This window comes from Myotis nattereri (genome assembly GCF_964212035.1).
Source record: "Myotis nattereri genome assembly, chromosome: 18".
Lineage (NCBI taxonomy): Eukaryota > Metazoa > Chordata > Mammalia > Chiroptera > Vespertilionidae > Myotis > Myotis nattereri.
This window is the reverse complement of record NC_138093.1, coordinates 19,419,376-19,433,908: the sequence shown is the minus strand read 5'-3', so window position 1 is coordinate 19,433,908 and position 14,533 is coordinate 19,419,376. Positions and strand designations below refer to the sequence as shown.

Here is a 14,533-nt window from a genome sequence, read left to right as displayed (position 1 = left end):
AGGAGCAAATGAGAATGGGTTTAACTTGAATCGGATTAGACAGAAAGACAAGCTTCCCAGCCACATTTTACAAGTCCCCAGAGCAAGGAGCCAAGAGGGGCTGCTAAGACATCAGAACAGATGTCTGTCTTCGGGGCTTCGGGCACTGTTCTGTCTGAAGGCAGAGGCAGTGACAGAGCGGGGAGGAGGAAAGAGCAGCTGAGAGCTGGGAGCCGGCCTGGCTCGCACACGTAGGCCTTGTGTTCTCCCATTGAACATAACGTCAATATCGGACAAGCCACTCTGCAGCCATGACAGGTCAAGACCAAAACAAGACCATTCATGAGCATGTCTGAACACAGGCAAAATCATGAACAATGTCCAAACCACAAAAAGACCAAACAAACCTCTCTCCTAAGTGACTGCTGCTTCTGTGGCAATCACAGCTTTAGCCTCCCTCTGGGTTGCCCCTTTCTAGGTAAGAATCACCAAGATGCCAGTCATAGAATCATCCCACTTCCTGACAGCATGCTTCCCCGAATCCTTCCAAACCACCGAACACAGCCCACATTCTATACCAGTCTCTCTGACACTCTCCAACTAAGATGCCCACCGTCCCCCAATGCGTGCGTTCTCTCCCTGCTGCAACAGTTGATAAATGCAACTTGTTCAACTACAGGGATGTTCCAAGAAGGGTCATTGGCTGGAGGGTGTTGACAAAGGCATTCACACATTGTGCTCCCAGGATGACAAGTCCCTCACGGCCCTTTGCAGCACTGAGCCACCCCTGCCCCACCACCAAAGAGGACAGGCAGTCAGATGTTCTGCAAAGACACAGTGTGCCAAACGCCCATCCATCTGGGTCTCCCTGGATCTCTCCCCAGGAGTTTAGGGAAGGCTGGAGGCAGCTCATTTTTATTAGCATCTAGAACAGTGCCTGGCACACAGTAGATGTTCAATAAAATATGTGGAGTGAAGGAATGAATCATAACCACTCAAACAACAAGGTTTCTCCACGCCCTTGAATGTCTAAGCAGCTTTAAGTCCTTTCATGAGAATTTCTGAAGAGTAAGTAGCGATGCTGGTCCTTGCAGACATTTTCGTAGCGTTCGGTGGTGCCCTGTAGACTCCGCTTATCCCTCCAGACACCCCCCATCCTGCTCTGTATCCCAGATTACCACCTCTATGACCTGTGTTAGCCAGGTTCCCTTGCCCCCTGGCTTCTGGTTGGGTTCCACCAGTGAGAGTCACAAGAAGATCAGAGGGCAAGAGAGGTCTCCTTCACTCCCTTCCGGGGGACACAGCGGACAGCCTGCCTCCCTTTACCTAAAGCAACTCGTTGGACAGCCTCTCCCAGCTCTCTGGGTCCCAGTACCAACTCCCACCTCCTGCCCCTTCAGCCTGGGGTGGATCCCCACTGATGCTGGCCCTAGGGTCCATCCAACCCCCGCCTACACCTCTGTAAATAACCTTTTCATTACACTTTCTTCAATGACCTATTTCTCCCCTTTCTTTCCTGCTGAGAGAAATCTAACAGGTGGCTCAGAAGATCCTCACTTGTCCCAACTTCAACCTGCTGAATGGCCTCAGAGGCTCAGTGAGGACCTGGGGATGCAGGTGTGTGGCTGCTTGTGTGTGGGTGCAGGGCAATCAGGGGGAGAAGACCCTTTGGGTCCCACAATTCAGCAGGCTCTGTCACCAGCCAGGAGGACCCAATATTTGGTGAGCAGAAAGCAGGGAGCCAGAACTGAGACTTCCTCCGGAAGCCAGGATTGCAGCAGCTGTGTTTCAGCCCCAAATCAGGGGACAGCGTGGAAGGGGACTGGCGGGGACCAATGCAGGAAAACGTTCGAAACAGCACCTCTCCTGGGCAACCTGGGCACCGGGCTGCTCCCTCACCTGTGGTGGCCAGCAGGTGCTGGGGGCTGCTGGGGATCCCTTTCTTCACATTGTGCAGGGTGACTATGTACTTGGTCCCAGGCAGCAAACCAAGGATGTCGTAGCTGTTTTGCTCCTTGGGCACCTGTATCTGCTTCCGGGAGGGCTCCCTGCCCAGGGGGTGGTAGCTGAGGAGGTAGTGGTCCACCTCGCTGGAGGGCTCCCAGCTCACCAGCAGGGACTCCTCCGTGCTCTTGAGCAGCTGCAGGCCCTGGGGGGCGACCACTGTGTGGGGAGCAGGAACAGGATGGAGAAGGTGAGGAAAGAGGGGTAGAACACAGTACTGGTTGCGCACCTACTATACACTATCATTAACAGGTGTGGGTGTGGAAGATACATCTGATGGACCTCTGACACACACACACACACACACACACACACACACACACACACACATCACCTAAGACCAATGGTCCTCAAACCAGCATCAGCATCACCTGGGAACTTGTTAAACATGCAAATTCTCAGGCCCAGCTGGTGTGGCTCAGTGGTTGAGCGTCTACCTATGAACCAGGAAGTCTCCGTTAGATTCCAGGTCAAGAGCACATGCCTGGGTTGTGGGCTCCATCCCCAGTAGGGGGCGTGCAGAGGCAGCCGATCAATGATTCTCTCTTATCATTGATGTCTCTCTCTCCTCCCTTCCTCTCTTAAATTAATAAAAATATATATATATTTTTAAAAAATGCAAATTCTCAGACCCAACCACCTGCGCTTGAACAAGCCCTCCAGGCGAATCTGAGGTGGGCTAGAGGCCGAGCCCCTGCAGAGGAGAAAGAGATCAACCCACGGACTGTATGTATGCACATACGCACAACCAATGGACACAAAACACTAGGGGGTGGGGGTGGGGGTGAAGCCATGTGGGGGGGTGGGGGGCGGGGAAGCCGGGGGAGGTCAATAGGGAAAAAAGGAGACATATGTACTACTATTTGTAATACTTTAAACATTAAAAAAAGAGAAAGAAACAAAAAGAAGGTAATTAAAAAAAAAAAGTGTTAAATGAGAGCGCGGCGGGCGGGGCGCGGGCGGCGCCTCTCACCCTGCGAGCAGTCCCGGCCGGCGAAGCCCTCCTCGCAGTAGCACTCGCCCGTGTCGCAGAAGCCGTGGCCGCTGCAGTCGCCCGGGCAGCGCCGCTCGCTGCAGTCCTCCGACGTGAAGTCCGCGTGGCACCGGCACCGACCGCGCACGCACACGCCCTGCCCGCTGCAGTTCCCGGGGCAGGCGGGGTGGGCGCAGTCGGCGCCCACGTAGGGCTCGGCGCACACGCAGCGGCCGTCCTCGCAGCGCCCGTGGCCGCTGCAGGCGCCGGGGCAGGCGGGCACCTCGCAGGCGGCGCCCTCCCAGCCCTGCTCGCAGCGGCAGCCGCACGTCTCCCGGGAGAAGGTCCCGTGGCCGCTGCACTGGCCGCCCTGCCCTGCCAGGGAGAGGAAAGGCGGGGGTGAGGGCGGAGCGTGAGGGCCTCCTTCCCCGGCGACCCGAAGAGCTCTTTCTCTGAGGACGGTAGGGGTCCGACCCTTCCAACCTGGGCCAGACTGGGACCCGTGAAAGCTGCGGACGTTTCCTCCTCCTCTGCAAAGGAACCAGCCTCCCCTTCCCCGCCCCACCCCCAGTGCTCCCGTGAATCCCCGGTTCCCTCCCCTCTAAATGGCGGTCAGCCTTTAGTTCTCTCCTTGAGGGGCCCTGGCTCCAGCCTGCGCGGGAGCTTGGCTTATCTTGGCTGCAGGCGGCTGGACCAGCGAGGCCAGGCCCTTGGCAAGTGAGCCCACACTGAAGCCCGGAAAAGTGGGCCTGCAGAAGCTACCCCACAGCCCAGAAGGCACGGGGTGAGGGTGGGGGGAGGGATTAGCCAGGATCCCCCTCTGACCCTAGACAGCAAGGGGCAGTCAGAGGGTGGGCCAGTCGCCCCGCCCCTTTCTCAGAACACCTGCTTTCCTTCCTAAAAACACTTCCACCGTGGAGACTCCCCAGGGGCAATTCCTGGCAGCCTCCAGGTGTCTAGTTCTGTATCCCGTGTATAAGGGTGCTCTTCACCAGAGCAATTTCTTCAGGCAATAGAAATGCATGGGAAGGGCCACTTATTATTTGGATCAGCCTGGGAGGTTAAATAAAAAAATGAAGGGATTGAGAAGTACAGATTGGTGATTATAAAATAGGCATGGGAGCATAAAGTACAGCATAGGAACTATAGTGAGTAATCTATATATATATAAAAGCCTAAGCAACTGGTGGAGGGTCAACCATCCAGTAGCTATGACATGCAATGACCACCAGGGGGCAGATGCTCGATGCACAGACATGGAAACATGGAACAGACTGATGAATCTCAGAGGGAAAGGGGAAGGGGGAGGGCGGGAAGAGATTAACCAAAGATCTTATATGCATACTAGAGGCCTGGTGCACAGATTCGTACAACGGTGGAGTCCCTCTGCCTGGCCTGTGGGGATTAGGCCGAAACTAGCTCTCTGACATCCCCCGAGGGGTCCCAGATTGCAAGAGGGTGCAGGCCAGGCCGAGGAACCCCACCAGTGCACGAATCCATTCACTGGGCCTCTAGTATTGCAATAACTATGCATGGTGCCCATTGGGTACTGGAGATATGGGAGGTGGGGGGAACACCTTAGTATATGATTGTCTGACCACTATTCTGTACACCTGAAACTAATGCAGAATATATTGAATGTAAACTATAATTGAAACAATTTTTTTTTTCTTTCTTCTTTTGCAGGAAGCCCAGATATATTCAGAGGGACAGCAACCCAGCTACCCCATCTCCTTCAGCCTCCTGAAGGGAATGCTCTGCCTTCCTCCACCCAGCCCACTTTGGCCTGTCTTAACTGAGTGCTGAGTTCTAGTTAGATTATGTCTTGCTTAACTCCGGCCCCTTCCCTCCCCACCTCTTTCACCAGACCACCAGCAAACTTGCTGAGGGAGGGTAAAAGAATGGCCAACCTTCCTTAAGCAGTCATGCCTGGGAAGGGGAGATTTTTACTAATGACATGTGCAGTGGGCTACTTGCTAGAATTTTTTAAAAAACAATTGGCTGACTCTCTACTATGGGCCAGGAATCTCAAATACATCATCTGTAGTTCTCAGACTAGTTGATAGAATTATCCTCACTGGACAGTTCAGGAAACATAGGAATCTGCCCAAAGGTCATAGAGCTAAGAAGTGGCAGACCTGGGTTTGTCCCAGTCCTACTAGCTCTGTCCTCTCAACTCCACTGCATTCCCTATAGAAGGGATTGGCCCACTGGCAAAACAGCACCCAGGAGCCTTCTCACCTGGAAGCCTGAACCAGGAGTTCCGACTCACTTCCTGCTCCGCTTGCAGATGCCCCTGGAGCTAGTGCCAGCGATGAGGTCCCCCGGGGAAACCCAGATTGAGGGGTGGGAATGCACTAGACTCAAGAGTGCTCATGGGGCTGGTGGAAAGCCTGGCACCAGAAGGTGCTCACTAAGTTTTTGTTGAATGAGTACCAAAAGGTGAGCTCACCGGCAGCTCCCTGGCAGCAACGCTGGAAGTCACACCGCTCCTTCACCTCTGCCATCTCGCCCTCCAGCTTCTGCACCCGGGCCAGGAGGTCCTGGACAAGGCCTGCCAGCTCGCAGTCCTTCTGTGGTGTCTGCAGGCGGATGTTGTGTCTGAAGATGATATTCTGTTCCTCGGCCTCTCCCAGGGCCAGAAGCGAGGCCCCTTCATCACTGAGGGGCTGAGGGTCAGCCTCCACCTGGACCAGGGCAGACTTGGGCACATCAATCTTGTAGGTGTGGCTGACGGTCAGCTGTTGCTCCTTGTCACTGCAGCTATGAGGCTCGAGAGGGGCCGGGGCCGAGGCCACCAGCAGCACAGAGCCAAACAGGAGCCCCAGGGGGAAGCAGAAGGTCCCCATCCTTGGAGAGATGAGGTGCAGACCCTCCAGGAGGCCTGTATGCAGAGAAAAGGAAGACAGCCATGGAGATTTGCTGATGGAAACTGGCCTTTTTAAATGGATCCTGAGAGTCCACAGGCAGCTGAGAAACCAGCAGAAAGATTTTGTCCTGCATCTGCTGAGGTTCTGAACTACATTACCTTCTGTTCCGTCCTCACACGCTGCACATTCCTGCCTCCTGTCTTTGTTTCCCTTGCACTGTTCCCACTACTGGGAGGCCTTTCTCTGTGCTTCTAATTCTGTACGCACCTGCATTTTAATAATGACAAGAACTGTCTTGTGTTGAAGGCCTACTGTGTGCCAGGCTTTGATCCCCTAATCCCTAATCTTTACAACAACCCTAATGTTGTCCTCCCCATGGACGATGCCAATCTCATGGTGGCCAGAGAGCACGTGCTGTGTGCCAGGCACCATTCGAAGTGTTCCACACTTATCACTTCATCCTCACAACAACCCTTCGTGGTATTTACTATTATCACCCCCATTTTACAGATAGGGAAACCGAGGCACAGTTAGCTACCTTACATAATTTGCCCACAGGCACACAGCCAAGTGGCAGAGTTTGAAGCCAGGCAGTCTGGCTTGAGTCCATGCTCGTCAGCGCTCTGTCCTGCGCAGAGGAGGAAGCGGAGGCTGGAGGGCTGGAGCGCACTGTCCTGGGTACCATGGCCAGCGAGGGCCATGCCTGTGCTCAGATTCCAGGCCAGTGTCCTGTTCACCACCTCTGCCTACAAACCAGGAAAAGTTCACAATTTCCACTAAAAATACCTTCTCCCTGAAGTCTTCCACATCCCAGTTGGAATGAGCCCTCCTTCTGCTAAACATTCAGAGAAATGCTACGGTCCCTCTCTGGGTCCCTTGATGGGTTACCCTGTGCATGGTTCCTCTTGCCGCATCCTGTCTGCCCATGACACTGTGAGACTCTTAAGGACGAGACCCAAGGTTGATTTCTCTAGGGCCGTGGTCGGCAAACTGCAGCTTGTGAGCCACATGCAGCTCTTTGGCCCCTTGAGTGTGGCTCTTCCACAAAATACCACTTGCGGGCGCGCACGTACAGTGTGATTGGAACTTCGTGGCCCATGCGCAGAAGTCGGTATTTTGTGGAAGAGCCACACTCAAGGGGCCAAAGAGCCGCATGTGGCTTGCGAGTCGCAGTTTGCCGAGCTGCAGTTTGCCGACCGCTGCTCTAGGGGGCCCCTCCCAAGGCATGGGCACAGAGGGGTTCAATCCCCCTCAAATCCATCAGTGCCACAGGGCAGAGCAATCATTGGCTATGATGGGAAGAGACCTACACCCCAAAGTTTGGGGGGAACCAGGACAGGTAAATCCTGCTACAGAAAGAAGGCAACTGGAGCCAGAGCTGAGTGCAGCCCACAGCTCAGCCAGCGTGTGCTGCCCCCGTGGGCAAACCACAGGAGGAGGCGCCCAGCAGGCAGGGCAGGAACCACAGGAGGTTCCCGCAGGCGCGGCAGGTGGAGCCAGCATGGGCGCAGCTGTCATAACAAGGGCCTCTGCTGACCTCAGGGAACCACACCAGCCCAGCCGCACACAAACCCCTTCTCCCTTCTCTTCTGCCCCCACCTCCTTGCCTCTGTCAGCCACCTGGGGGAGCCAGCAGCAGCTACAGGTATGGGAAGGGGAGGAAGGAAAGCCCAGGACAGCCTCTGTCCCAGGTCCCCTCCCGCTCACCTCCAATTCCAGCATCAGGCCTGAGTTGGGTGAAAAGAAAGAAGTGGCCTGGATGGATGCTGAGGCTCTGATATTGGGATGGACCTGCCTTTCCAAAGGCTTCTCTTCCAATACCTAAAGGCACCAGAAAAGCCCTGGAATCCCTGGAGATTTTTGTCGGAGGTTGGGGGCGGGGAGGAGAGCCAGCAGAGTGGGCTGCTGGGCGGGTGCAGGATGAACATAATGCTATTTCACAACTGCTGTCTTCACCAGCTCAGCCGGTGGCATGGAGCAGCCCTGCACACCTCCACCTCCTCCCGAGACAGGCGGAGCTCAGAGGCATGAAGCAGTGCGCCTGATGATGCAAGGTCAGTGCCAGGCCGCAGACGCGGACCCAGGAGCAGAGGGTCCCCTCACCAAGCCATTAACCCCTGTGCGCGTCAGCCATCCCCAAAACCACAGATTGATCTCAGAGAGCTTTCTTGGTCCCGGGCAGCAACAGAGTAAAACGCAATCTCAGCTTCTCTGCCCACTCCTCCATCCAGGCCCAAGGCCCAGCCGGGCTCGCTGTTCTCTGGGCCACAAACAGCCTGTGGATGGCTTTCTGAAGCCATTCCCAGCACATGCACAGAGCCACCGACTCCTGCCATAACCGCAACACTGGGCAAAGCCCAGGCTCAGAGTTTGTTTTTTGAAGCCGGGAATATGAGAAGCCCCAGACGCCGTGTAGGAGCGCTGGGTGTCCCCATCCTGAGTTGTAACAAGATGTCCTCGATAATTACAGCCTTGTCGGTTCCACGCTTGAGCTCAGATTTTCCTGGGCAGAGTCATTGCTCGAAAGAAGCTGGGGCAGGCGGGGGAATCCTCGGCCCAGCAGTCCTCCCCTGGGTCAGAAGCATGAGGAGCCTCCTGGCTCTCCCTCCCACGTGGCAGGAGACCCGCCTGTGTCACAGCTTAAGGAAGGGATGAGCTCACCAACTCTTGCAGGCACAACCGACCACAGAGAGCCCAGGAGGGTGGGACGGGGCGGGCAGGGCTGTACATCTCATCAAGACACATGCAGGGTAGTGAGGTTCCAAATGGGATGAATCCTCTATTGACGAAGTTTCTTACAGAAAGTGGGGTGAATGCTGCAGGAATGTATGAGGCAAAGGGGGTTCACATGCAGGGGATGTGCATGCAGGAGACCGCAGAACATCAGGTGTCCCCAGGAATCATTCCCACCTCTGATCACGTCCTACATTCTGCTGGCAGGCAGGATGGTGGGTGATGGGGACAGGTGGGGGGCAGAGGCAGGCTAAGACTCAGGGTGAATGCTGCCCGAAGTGGTTTTTACCAGAAAGGCTCCTGGAGGTGTGTGCTGCTGGCGGTGAGCTGGACGGATGATCCCCTGCTTGTCTGGGAGGCACACTGACGTCACAGGGCTCTCTGCCTGGGCTCTATTTATTCTTCCTCGGTGGCCACATCTACCCTGTGGCTTTAATTTCTAGCCAAACACTGATGGCTCCCGAATCTGCTTGTGCGTTCCTGGGCCAGATGTCCCTGTAAGCTCAGGGATGGCAGTGCCAGGACTGTGGGTCCCCCTGAATCCCCAGCCTCACAGCACGGTCCTGGCCTACGTGATCTGTGTATTAAATTAGAATAGCCACGAGGTTTTCTGCACGTTTGTCAGATGATGGGTACTGTGCCAAATACTTTATGAACACTATTCTCATTTAATCTGCAGAATCCCAGGCGTCCATTCTTTGTTATAGATGCTCTGAGAGGTTAAGTGACCTGCCCAAGGTCACACAGCTAATAAGCAGCAGAGCTGGGATAAAATACCAGGGCCGTCCATTCCTCACGTCTGTGTCTCCCTCCCTCTGCTGTGTGTCCTGCCCCAAATGAGGAAGTCCAGTGAGAAGATTGCCACGTGTGAAAAAAAGGCCCAAATGTCCTCTTTCCCCTGGTACTTAAGAGAGGGCTCTTCTGAGAATAAAGGAGAAGGAGGCAGGGCAGGTGCTCGTTACAGGTTAACTGTCCAGTGATTAAATTCCACGCTTCACTCGCTCTGGGCAGTGCCAGCAGGACCCTGGGAGGATAAACCGGTGTTTCTCCCGGGAGGTGGAATCCAGTTGCACCTCGTGAGAGGCTGGGCATCCCCTTTCTGGGAAACTGTGTGGACCAGGCCCCTGTGCAGGGGCAGGCGTCTCCCGGCCTTGGCCAGAGCGGACGGACCCCGAGTCCCACACGGCCCTCAGTCACAGGCTCATGGCCTCTGTGTCACCTCATTTTCCCCAAAGAAGGGCATACACCTGATCAGGACGAAATACACTACTTGCACCAAAGACAGCAGCAGCCCGTTTCTAAGCCGCCGTTACAGACCTTTCCGCTTAAACCCAGGCTTTCTCTGGCTCCCTCATTACCTCATCCTGTCTAGTTAACCACAAGCACGCGAGAGCACTGCCTGGGATTTTAGGAAAACTGATTATCGTGGGTTTCCAGTGAAGTCATTAAAAAGGTGCTCTGTCCCCAAATGACAGGGTGGCCGTCCCTGATATGGAGGCGTGCGAGCGCTCCTGCCAGGCTGCGCCGCTCCTGCTGGGCGCACTCCGGGCCGACCCAGGATGGATAGGAGCATTTCTGTTTCAAGTCTTGGTGCCTCTGACTCTGCACAGGCGTGCCATACAGGATGCGGGCAGCCAGGTGTGCGTGAGAGTACAAATGTGGTCTCATGTGATAAGGCTTCAGATAGTCACACTCCAAGCATCATGCTGTCCCCTCACTCTTCTGGTTGGTTCAGTGGAATATACCCAGTGAGCACCCCAAATATCCTTGCAGATGACTCACACCCCACTGTGCCGTACCCCTTTCCCTGGTCTCAGCACTCAGTCCCTTTTCCAGGGGTGGCCACAGGCTGGTGTGATTGTTTTGTGTTGTCAACCGAACCTTAATCCGCGTTGCAAAGGCTCAACCGGGTGATGGGAACGGTGGCACCATTTCCTAAGCACCTACTGTGCGCAGGCCTCTGCGCCAAGTGCCGAAGGTCTTCCTGAGCACCAGGCGAAGATGCCCACAACCCACAGGAAGGAGCCCCTTTCTCACAAAAGACCGTCCTTTCACCTTCTTGGAATGTACGGGTTCAAGCACAAAGACAAGGTCACATGGACACAAGGGCATGAATTCAGGGACCTGGAGCCAGCCAAAGCACACGCCCGGTCTCCTGTGCATTAGAACGACTATGCATTAGAACGACTATGCATTAGAACGACTTTGTATGACCTGAGACCCAGCCAGCCTCTTCCCCGCGGCGGGCACCTGATGACGAACTGCTCCCACTGAAGGACAAGAACAGAGGACCAGGCAGAGAAGCTGCGATTCCTTCCTGTAGTTCAACGTTGCTTTTCCACACACAGAAGTAACGTTCAAGTCCCAGCCTCTTCGAAGGAGACAGGCTTTTCCTGCTCCAGGGTCTGCCCTGCCCCAGCCACACTCTCCAGGTCTGTCTTCAAGACCAACAGCCATACTGAGAGGTGGCTGGGGCTCTGGCACTGAGTCTCCTGTGGTGGGTGCCAGCAAAGCCCCTGTCCATCGAGCATCAGCCCGAGACCTCAGCATCACCAGCTCGCAGACTGGTGGCTCCAGACGCTGCTGCAAAACCAAAACCACGATCGCATGTCTGGATCCAGACCCACAGGAGCCAAGGCTCTGAATGAGCCTTGGACGGACAAGAGTTTCCACTGGGTCTGGGCAGTTTCCTCAGGCGTCTTCTAAGGAACAGACCTCAGTCTACCCTGCATTTCAAACCACAGAACCAGCTGGACAGACACCAGAAGCCAGGGATGATCTGAGTCGCCTGTCCTGTTTCCCTCCTGCAGGAGGCAGCTGCAGCCACAAACTTGGGGACACAGCAGGAATTGAAATTGTATGGAACAGCAATTTTCAACCGGCATGCCACAATGTTTAAAACATGCGATACCTGACTATTTAGTCAGGGGCACTGACCTCTTTTCCCTTAGACTGTCAAACCAAAAAGTGACAACAGCCAACACAACCATAGCTGTCCAGTGTGAATGAATCAAAATTACAGCTATTTTTTGTCAGATCGGCAAAAAGAGATAACATTTTTTTGGTGAGATTTTAGTAATTAGTTTATGTGCCATGAGATGAAAAAGGCTGACCATCGCTGGAATCAAACAATGTTAAGTAGATTTTCTCGGCCTCTCTGGGCTGATGTTGCTACTCTCTGTTCCTTTCTGAGTCCCTCTTCCAAACACCCTGAATCCAACAAATGCCGGTGGCAAAAAACACGATTCTTTCCACACATATCTGTGCTCTGCCAGCCACCCATTGGTGTGTCACCTGATGCCTGGCGATGCTCCGGCTTCTGCATGAGCCAGTGGACCCAGGCACGGTGGCTAACCTCTGTCCAGATGTAGGTAGTTTGTATTTTTATGTTAGGACTTGTTCTTTTTTTAATGCTTATATAAGCATCTTGAGTTTTTGCTTTGAAGTGACTGCTTTCACTCATTCTTTCTCTCTTCTTCCCCCACCTCTCTCCCAACCGCAAAAATAAACAGGTAAGTAAAAAGACCTCCAAAAACGAGTCCACATCATGTCTTGAAAGGTTTTGAAATGTCTTCTTTGAGGCATTGTGAAGGAATAGCATGAGAATTTGGGGGAAAGAGGCTGTCATCATACAAACAGAATCAAAATCTACAAAGTTAAATGTTTGAATAAACTTCAAAGCTCATCAAGCTCCCTTGCAAACCTCATCGTAATTGGTATTTACAGCCGCCAGAGACAGGGATGCCATCACAGTTTCCTGATCACAACCAGAACAAAGATTCTATCTGGGGACTTTTTAAAAAAGTGACACATGGGTGGAGGGATTGAGAAAAATAAAAAGGAAGAAAGAAAAAGAGGAAGAACTCACTGACAGGGACAACAGTGTGGTGATTGTGGGGGCGGGGGCGGGTGGAGGTGGTGGAGGGTACAGGGGAGTTCAATGGTGATAGAAAAAAAAGCTGTCACAAGTTCTATAAAAAAATAAAATAAGTGTGAGCACCTTTAACAAACCAAAAAAAAGTTTAAAAAAAAAAACCAAAAAGTGAGCCATAAATACTAGACTTACTGGGGGATCACTTTGTAGGGTATATAAATGTCTAATCACTATGTGGTACACCTGAAACTAACATAATATTGTATGCAACTATAATTTAAAATTTTTTAAATATATATACATTTAAAAACAGTGACACAGATAAATTAAAAAAAAAAAAAGTAGCCTTTGACATTGGGAAGAAGCCAGCAAAGAAATAAAGATGCTAGACTTACACACAGGAAACATTTTCTACAACCTCTGCTGTTCTTGGGGCTGTGGTGCCTGAGCCTCAGGCTTGCTCCCACCTGGCCACCTTCCCAGCCACACAGGAAACCTCGGAGACCAACGCTCTTACCTGGGAAGCTGCTGGGCACCGTGTCCAACTCTCCTGCCACCCAGACCTCAGTGCTGGCCGTCCCTGGTTCCTCGCTTGCTCCTCGGCTTCCCTCCTGGGGTTTAAACACTGGTCAGGACAGGGGAGGAGCTGGCAAGGGTCCTCCTGGGTGTTCCCTCTCACTGGCAGGAGCTCAGTGAAGCGCGGCTCGTCCTAACAAAGGGGTGGAAATGCTTACCCAGACACTAAGAATACTGTTTCCAGTTAAGCAAAAAAGTATATATGTAAGTGTGTGTGTGTATATATCACATAGACACAGACAACAGTGTGGTGACAGCCAGGGGGACAGAAGGGGTAGTGGAGGTGGGCAAAGCGGCGGGATGAGGACGGAAGGAGACTTTGCCTGGGGTGATGTGCACGATGCAGGGTGCAGATGATGTTTTGTTGAGTTGTACACTAGAAACCTGTACGGTTTTGCCAACCAGTGTCACCCCAACAAATTCAACAAAAAATAATAAGTTGCTCCAGAATACAGTTATTAAATGAAGAGTCTGTGTGCCTCCTGTCTGGGAGTGGGCCTCAGGGTTTGGAAGCTGTCTCTAAAGTTCCGTCCATCAGTTCACAGCGATGAGTGGCAGGCCTCTGAGGACAAGAGAGCAAGTGCAGACCCAGCGCCTTCAATTCCTCAGCCCCCCAGACCCCCGCCATCACCAGGAAAGCAGGGCACCCCTTACACCACCCTACCTCTTTTGCCATCAGATGGACAGACCTTAATCTTCCTGTGAAGCAGAGCTGCTCTCTACTCCAACCCCACCCTGAGGGCAGATCTGCAACATAATGGAAGGAGCCTGTGAGGTCTCAGTTCCCTTATGTGGACACTGAGTGTTGATGGAGGGAAAGGAAGAGGACAGGAGAAGTGGGGGGCGATCAAGGAGTTGCTCCAGCATCTGTGTGAGTGTGCGTCCAGAGCCAGACTGCCTGTACCTGAAGTCTGTGTCTGTAACTTGCAGATGACCTTTGACTTAACCTCTTTGTGCCTCAGTTTACTCATCTTTAAAGACCAATAGTGCAGTTATGGTGAGGATAAGTGAGTTGATACATGTAAAGAATTCTGACTAGTCCCAGGGACACAATGAGGAGTCAATAAATGCTAGCTACTGCGATTGTTGTCATTATTATTATTACTACTTGTTACTCTTGCATACCCCACAGTAGTCTTTGATGATCTGCACCCCAGTCTGGATGGGTTCACAGTTCTCTGCCCTTCCTTTCTTACGACCTCAAATAGTCTTGCCATCTGCCCCAGAATCAGGCCAGCTACACACAGAGGGGACACTGTGGTGTGAACCAGGGCTCACCAGAATGTCCCCCAGGCCTCAGACATTTCTATTCTCCTTTGGACCTTTCTTCTCTGCTCCTTGAATGGAAAAGTTTCCCCTGGAGGCTCTTAGAACCCACTGTCCCCTCAAGTTGCTCCACTCTTGTTCATTTCCTCTCACTATTTCTCCCTGAGTTAGTGGACTTCCCAAACTCTCCCCATTATCCACCTTCTGTGCCCTAAGTAGGTATATAACTAAACCAACACAATGGGCTCGTCAGAGGCC

The 14,533-nt window shown here is 53.1% G+C and overlaps 1 protein-coding gene across 1 annotated transcript in view; it reads right to left on the bottom strand.

The window, feature by feature from the left end:
- Positions 1–13,980, bottom strand: part of TNN (tenascin N) — a gene marked incomplete at its 5' end in the record, with an annotated part of 41,890 nt that extends 27,910 nt beyond the window's left edge. Inside the window, 5 exons of the mRNA XM_081113284.1 lie at positions 1,879–2,142; positions 2,957–3,331; positions 5,409–5,840; positions 12,951–13,058; positions 13,914–13,980. Of these exons, the coding sequence (XP_080969410.1) occupies positions 1,879–2,142; positions 2,957–3,331; positions 5,409–5,840; positions 12,951–13,058; positions 13,914–13,980 (1,246 nt within the window). The remainder of the gene's footprint in view (positions 1–1,878; positions 2,143–2,956; positions 3,332–5,408; positions 5,841–12,950; positions 13,059–13,913) is intronic.
- Between the last annotated feature and the right edge of the window lie 553 nt (positions 13,981–14,533).